An 8,408-nucleotide genomic window follows, 5' to 3' on the forward strand; every position below is an offset into this window, starting at 1 on the left:
GTGCACTAACACAGTGCAATAATACTCACACAGCACACTAACGCAGCGCACTAACGCAAACACAGTGCACTAACACAGCACACTAACACTAACACAGCGCATTAACACTAACATAGCGCATTAACACAGTACATTAACACTAACTCAGCACACTAACACAGTGCATTAACACTAACATAGTGCATTAACACTAACACAGCGCATTAACACTAACACAATGCATTAACACTAACACAGCGCATTAACACTAACACAATGCATTAACACTAACGCAGCGCATTAACACTAACACAATGCATTAACACTAACGCAGCGCATTAACACTAACGCAGCGCATTAACACAGTGCATTAACACTAACGCAGCGCATTAACACTAACACAGCGCATTAACACTAACACAGCGCATTAACACAGTGCATTAACACTAACACAGCGCATTAACACAATGCATTAACACTAACACAGCGCATTAACACAGTGCATTAACACTAACACAGCACATTAACACAGTGCATTAACACTAACACAGCGCATTAACACTAACACAGTGCACTAACACTAACACAATGCACTAACAGTTACAGGAACAGAAACAGAAACATTAACAGTTAACAGGAACAAGAAGAAATACAGTGTAATCTCCACTGAAAAGAGAAAAACAACACAAAAGGCTGTGAGTCAGTCTGAATCAGCTCCATGTTTACTGAAGTCTGAACAGAACCAGAACTTCAAAGAAAAACATAACGGCGTTGAAGGGGAACATGGCAACACTTCAGAGTTAGAACAGCAGAAAAACATAAAACTGCCACATCTGTAACATCTGTAACATCTGCAACATCTGCAACATTGTAACGTCGGAATCGCGCTGTTGTGTCACTTTTAGCGCGTAACGGAGTGAATAATCACTGTAAACTACACACACACACACACACACACACACACACACTAAAGAGGAATTAGGAGTGTACACTTTCCCTACAGCTTTTAAAACAACACCACAGGAGTAAGAAACTGTTTGTAAACAAAATGCGAAACTTTTCGTACCTGCATGGGATCAGCGGCCATCTTGGCCCTCCAACTCCAACTCCAACTCCAAAACTGTGCGGTGAGGGGAGAGGAGGTGAGAGGGGCAAAAAAAAAACCCAAAAAAAAACACCACCACCCTGTTTTCACTCTTAAACCACCGACACTAGCCTTTATTCTCTAACAAAACCGCACCAAGTCCCGCATATAACCAGCGTCCCATTGCGTAAGCGTGAAAGTCCTCCAGTCAGAGGGTTCTCCTGGAGAAGAACGTGTAGAACCCGCACACTAACTGCTGAGGAGAAGCTGTTGTCCCGTACATGTGAACAGGCAGGGTTGCCAGATTGGATCTTCTGCTTTCAGAAGGGTTGCCAGATTTAATTCCCTTTTTACTCCCAATTTTTTAAAATAAACATTTCGCCAACATTTACCTAATAATAATAATAATAATAATAATAATAATTAAAGATGTTAGAAAACATAAAGTTACAGCTTTACCTCTGACTGTTACAAAGCACTGACACTGGAGACTCCTTCCATAAATCTCCCAAAAACATCTCCTTAGAAGAAACTTCACCAAAGCAATGATTATTAATCTGTTTATTATTATTGTAGCATCCGCTGTACACGTCCCTGTGAATGAGCTGTTGCTATAGCAACAATAACATATTACCATGAGCACATTAATATAATAATATTTTGTAATGCTGTTATAAAATATTAATCAACACCTTCTGACCAATCAGAATCCAGAATTTACAAGCCCTGTGGTGTAATAAACTTTATTTATATAAAGCTCCTGTTTGTAGCTGCTATAACATAAGTGATAAAAACTATTGTGTTTCATAGGTGTTCCAAAACATTACATGTAACAATAAACAGATAAAAGTATGATGTGTCGTTCTCTAATAAGTAAAATTGTAACCGTTGGCAAATTTGTGTGGTATAAGGGGAATAAAACACCTCGGTACATGCTGTTAAAGGAAAATAATCAACAACTAACTCCAGTTCATCACACCAACCCTTCACTGATTATTTCTCAGCACATCTCAGAGTCTTTTATTCCTTACGAAACATCTTACTCATGAACGACTTTGCCCTTCGATGGCTACATTAGTGAAAATGCACCAACATGAGAACACAATTTTCTTCTCACACACCAGTTTGATCCACCAAAGCAGATGAACACTGAAATCCCCAGCACTAAAACTATTCAGTAATATGGGCTGATGTATTATAGATGTCTGAAGTTTTTTCCAGCAACATCACCATGGTTTATTTTCTACATCAGAAATGTTTAAATGTGTGTATGATCACACACTGTTCTCATTGTTTAGTGTGACTGTAATGTCATTGTAATGTAATGAACAAGTTACAGGAACATTTCAATATTTTTCTCCTAAACATTTTTTTGTAAAATTTGGATTGTTTATAATAAAAACATGTGACCTGAGATCTGCAAATGTCAGCCTTCTAGAAACCCTCTCTGTAAAAAAAAAAAATATATAGTAAATATACTTAGTGACTGTACTGTTTCTATGGTTTAAAAAAAGAAAATAAATCAAAATTATTGTAAAACTGATTTTTATGTTTTTTAGACACACCAAAGGCATATGTAGGACATAAAACAAAGCATCAGAAATACACTTAGCCACTGCTAATACAACAAAATATTCTCAAAGAATTTTCAAAAGATTATTTTCCCAAGTCACAATGTTGTAGTTTCCTTTAAGTACACTTAGTTTATTCAGGTGCGAGGAGGAACAAGCACACAATGCAGGTCAAGATTTTGGGGATAACTGAGCACGTCTTCAGGGACAGATGTGTCTAATGAGACAGTTAAGCTGTCAGCACAATGTGTATACACGGATTAACAAGAGCCCAGGTCACAGTGAGATCATCTTAAAGTGTGTACAGTAGATTAGTGAGGATGTATGGAGTCTGTATGCGAGCCTCAGCATGTTATCATCCATACATACGGGGGTTTTATGTAGGTCTGGTAGGATTTTAAACAATCGGTGAGAGATAAGATGAATTACTGTAAAAGAAAGCAATTCTATCCAGAATCATGATCTTCTTAGGGCTTCCTTCTTCTGAATAAACTGTTAAATGTTACACTTGGATTAAAGTAGATTTCAGTTTTTGTGTTTCACATTGTTTGTAATCTAAAATGTAATTTTTTTCTTCTTAAAAACATATTCCGTTTCCCTTTTTGTTTACTGTAAAATGTGCATTATGTTTTAAAAAACTGAAGTCCATGTAGGGTGGCATGGTGGTGCAGCAGGTAGCGCTGTTGTCTCACAGCTCCAGGGTCTCTGGGGTTTTTGGGAGTTTCACATGTTCTTCCTGTGTCCATGTGGGTTTCCTCTGGGCTCTCTGGTCTCTTCCCACCTCCCAAAAACATGCCAGTAGGTGGATTTGCCCTGTGTGTAGTGAAAATTACCCCTGTGACACCCTGGGATAGGCTCCAGAACCACCATAACCCAATGATACAATGGTTTCTGAAGATAAATGAATGAATTAAATTATCTCCTCTGTTAAATTATCAATGTGCCACTATGATATTACAAATAAGTGCATTTATTTTAGCCAGCTGGCCCCTAGTGGTCATTGTTAGTACCAACAATAAAGTACAATCCATATAGTTAGTTGCACACAAAACGAGCCAAACACACACATTACTGGTCAAAAGTTTATGGTCACTTAGAAATTCCCTTGGTGTTGAAAGTAAAGCACACTTTTTCTCAATTAAAATAACATTAAAGTGATCAAAAATACAGTCTATACATTGTTAATGTTGTAAATGACTATTATAGCTGGAAACCATCAACCGTCTCTCCTGTGGTCCAATAGCACATTGTGATAGCTAATCCAGGTTTATCATGTTAAAAGGCTAATTGATCATTAGAAAACCCTTTTGCAATTACGTTAGCACAGCTGAAAACCGGCGTGCTGATTAAAGCAGTAATAAAAGTGGCCTTCTTTAGAGTAGTTGAGTATCTGGAGCATCAGCAGTTGTGGGTTTGATTATAGACTCAAAATGGCCAGAAAAAAAAAAAAAACAACTCTCTTCTGAAACTTGTCAATCAACTATGGATATAAAAAGTCTACACACCCCTGTTAAAATGGCAGTTTTTTTTTGTTGTAAAATAATGAAACCAAGATAAATCATGTCAGAATCTTTTCTACCCTTATTGTGAAATTTTATACTATAAATTAAAGCGAAAAACAATAAGAATCATTTTAGGGGGGAAAAAATTAAAAATAATAAAAAAAATTATTTATTTATTTATTTATTTATTTATTTTTATTTTTCACACCCCTAAACTAATAGTTAGTTGAAGCACCTTTACATTTTATTGTGTTCACACTCTGTCAGATGGCTGGGCATCTCCTGTACACAGCCCTCTTCAGGTCACCCCGCTGATTTGGAGTCTACCTGGCGCATTCCAAAACCTTGATCTTGTTTTGGTGAAGCTATTCCTTTGCTGGTTTAGAGGTGTGTTTTGGATCACTGTCATGCTGAAAGGTGAAATTCCTCTTCATCTTAAGTATTTTAGCAGAAGACCTAAGGTTTTGTGCCAAAATTGACTGGTATTTGGAGCTATTCATGATTCCCTCCACCCTGATTAAAGCCTCAGTTCCACCTGAAGAAAAGCAGCCCCAAAGCATGATGCTAACACCACCATGCTTCACCATGGGGGTGGTGTTCTTTTGGCTATCTTTTGATATTATGGCCATAACACATTATTCCACATGGTTTTGGGAGATTGGATAGCTTTTTTTAAATTTTGGTTAAAAAAAGGCTTCTGTCTTGCCACCCTACCCCGTAGCCCAGACATAGGAATTCAGGAGATTGTTGGCACATGTAGGGAACAATCAGTACTTGCCAGAAATTGCTGCAATCCCTGACCAGTTTTCTTTTGATCTTCTCAGGAATTTTAGCAGGAAGTCCTGTTCTTAGTAATGTCACTGTCATGCCATATTTTCTCCACTTTTTGATAACTGTCTTTACAGTGTTCCATGGTAATTTATTGTAACCCTCTCTTGATTAATATTTTTAAACAATGTGGTCTATGACTTTTCCAGTTGGATGTTACCAAGAAGCTGTCAGGAAAATCCTAGAGGAACAGCTGTACTTTATTTGGGGTTAATCAGCAACTTTAATTGATGGCAGTTGTACACTAATTAGTACTTAACATGAGTTTGAATGTGATTGGTTGATTCTGAACTCTGTAACATTCCCAATTATAAAAGGGTGTGCACACTTATGCAGTGTTGGAACTTTTTTGGTTTTCCTTTTTTTCCCTAAAATATTTCTGGGTGTTTGTCACTTGATTTTTATGTGTTGCAATTTCACAATAAAGGTGAAAAATGTTCTGACATGGTTAAAGCATGGTGGAGGAAAGGTGATGGGTCTGGGTTGCTTTGGTGGTGCTAAAGTGGGAGATTTATACATGACAAAAGGGATCAAAAAAGGGGGATCAAAAGGGATCTTGAACAAGGAAAGCTATCACTCCATTTTGCAGTGCCATGCCATACCCTGTAAACAGCGCTTGATCAGAGCCAATTTCCTCCCACAACAGGACAATGTCCCAAAGCACAGCTCCAAAATATTCAAGAACTATTTAGAGAAGAAGCAGTCAGCTGGTATCTGTAATGGACCGGCCTGTGCAGTCACCAGACCTCAGCTCTATTGAGCCGTTGTGGGAACAGCTTCACCATATGGTTCGTAAAAAGCGCCCATTAAACCAATCCAACTTGTGGGAGGTGCTTCCGGAAGCATGGGGTGAAATGTGCTCAGAGTACCTCAGCATATTGACAGCTAGAATGCCAAAGGTCTTCAAGGCTGTAATTGCTGCAGAGGGAGGATTCTTCAATGAAAGCAAAATTTGAAGCACAAAAATTCTTATTTCAAGCAAAAATCATTATTTTTAACCTTGTCAATGTCTTGACTACATCTTCTGTAGAATTTAAAATTCATAAAAGTATGAATTTTCATGGAAAATGTGAAATTTTCTGGGTGAACCCAACTTTTTGACCAGTAGTGTGAAGCTTCATGTTGAGTATATTTAGTATGGTTCCACTACAAGTTAAAATCTAAACCGGCTCATTTTGACCCAGAAAGTGTGTCAAAATACATTTATACATTCAGTCATTAGAGGGAACCATTTCATTTTTTCTAGTAATCTGCCTAACAGTGTCATAAGTGAGAACTGTTCCACAATAAATAAGAATCATTTGCAGGTGACAAATTAAAGGAAAACCCAACATAACATGTAGAAGTAAGGTGGTGGCCCACCATGAGTGCACCAGAACAGCTCCAGCGCTCCCTGGCATTGATTCTACATATCTGTGGAATTGTACTGGGTCAACGAACACTGCGCTTCCAAAACTTCTTCACTCAGTTGGTGTTTTTATGAGACTGATGTTAAGCTGGGTCAAGATGTGGTGATTGTGAAAGCCATAGCATATAATTTACATCATTTCTATCCTCATCAAACCAATTATTGATCCCTCATTCCCTGTGGATGGGGGCAGAGTCATCCTGTAAGGGACCATGTCCATCAGGAGGGAAATCATCACTGGATAAAGGTGATCAGTCAGAAGAATTGTGGATTGACTTCTGATGCTTGTGACAGGCCAGCCTGGGCCTGCGTCATCGGCTATGCTGCCTTTGGCCACCAGAGGGAGGCACAGGACTGATCCCAAATAATCAGGCGCAATGAGCCACACCCGTCTGCCTGTCTACTTAAGAGTAGCATGAAGGGTCTCATCTGCTCAGTGTTTGTTTCAGAGTTCTGGCAAAAGACTTAGCTGGCATTTTGGGTATTTTGAAACTAGATTAATACTCTAGTCTTTCCTCTGCGCTAGGCTGACCCTGCCTTTCAACCTAGCCACCCTCTTGAGTACTCAAGTTCCTTCTCTTTAAAAAAAAAAAAAAAAAAAAAGGTAGTGAGCAGTCAGAGGTTTTTCACCTGGCATTCCATTGATTAAGTTTTTGCTTTTAGTTCCTCTGTGGTTTTCGTTTTCATCTGCTCTTTGTTTTGCTTGCTGTAGAATGAGTGTCAGGCCTTTTATGCCTAGTGCCTCTTTCGCTTATAGCCCTTCTTCGGGTGTACTGCTAATGTGCTTGCTTTCCAACCAGAGTTTGAGTCTGACTCCAGGTGCTCTTTAATTTATGTTTTTTTCCTTCTGTGTGTTCTCCCTGTTTGGTCTGCACTTGGGGACTATCCTTGGTGGCTCACTCAGTTTGGTAAGGTTTCTCATATACAGAGGCCTGGGTTCAAGTGCAGGGTGAGTCACCACATTAAAAATACTTCTGTGTAAGTGGACAAGTGGAGCCAGCAACACAGACTTATTATAGCACCTAATGGTCAAAAAGGGAACTGCAACAAGTGCTAATAGGGGTCCACTACAGCAGGACTCGCAATGCCCCATACTCACTCTTTAAATATTTTCAGTGGATGAGGAGCAGTGACAGGAAGTAGACAGCAGTTTATTACAGGGAAGCCAAGCTAGCATTTCTTTACTCCACACTGTGTATATATTATGTGCAGAACCATTTCTATTGTAAAATATATTAAGAAGACTGGGAAAGGGAAAGAGGGATTATTGAGTGGATAGTGTCCATACATCAGAAGTGCGTGTGCACCACAGCGACCTTGTTTTCCACAAAAAGGCTGAGAAAAGGGAAGAAAAAATCTTTCTCTCTTTTTTCAGTGCCCAGGTATCAGGACTTTTGTGTGTTTTTTGAGATGTAGCTGAACTGGTTAATGATTCTGTGTGCACCTTGCTGGCAACGAGTAACACACCAGCTGTAGGGAACACAGCTGAACAACTGTACATATACAACAACTCAAAATGAACTGCTAACCTGTAAGTATTATAAGTAAAATATTCACTAAATATTAGCTTATAGCGTAAGTCTAATGGTACAACAGAAATGTGTTTGCCATATTTTCAGGAGATTGACAGCCATCCATGGTCATGAGAAAAGGGAGCAAAACTGGCAGTGGTCTCTGGATAGAATGGTCATTACTCTCTCTCCCCTGTCAATCACAGCAACACTAGCCAAGTGTGGCTGTCTGTAAGCTCAGACAGCACGTTCCGTCAGTGTGTTATGCTGCTTTGGCTGATTTTACGTGTCTCAGAGAAAGCAAATATTAGATTTCACCCTTCCTGGTTGTTAGCTCTTATATGATAAGGGGGAGCTTGCTGGTGGTAGTAAACTCGCAGGTGGAAAAAAATGGAGAGGAGGTAGTTATTTCAATTATTCTCACTCCTTAAATCACAGAGAAGCTCCCTTAGTCAAGTCAAATTTTATTTATAAAGAACATTTAAAGACAAAAGTAGTTGAACCAAAGTGCTGTACATAACATAC

At 38.8% G+C, this 8,408-nt stretch overlaps 1 protein-coding gene across 1 annotated transcript in view; it reads right to left on the reverse strand.

The window, feature by feature from the left end:
- Positions 1-1,350, reverse strand: part of pkn2a (protein kinase N2a) — a 37,596-nt gene extending 36,246 nt beyond the window's left edge. The window contains exon 1 of the mRNA XM_026935004.3: positions 1,046-1,350. Within this exon, the coding sequence (XP_026790805.1) occupies positions 1,046-1,066 (21 nt within the window). The 5' untranslated portion in view covers positions 1,067-1,350. The remainder of the gene's footprint in view (positions 1-1,045) is intronic.
- Between the last annotated feature and the right edge of the window lie 7,058 nt (positions 1,351-8,408).

Source organism: Pangasianodon hypophthalmus, chromosome 14 (assembly GCF_027358585.1).
Source record: "Pangasianodon hypophthalmus isolate fPanHyp1 chromosome 14, fPanHyp1.pri, whole genome shotgun sequence".
In the NCBI taxonomy this organism is placed as follows: domain Eukaryota; kingdom Metazoa; phylum Chordata; class Actinopteri; order Siluriformes; family Pangasiidae; genus Pangasianodon; species Pangasianodon hypophthalmus.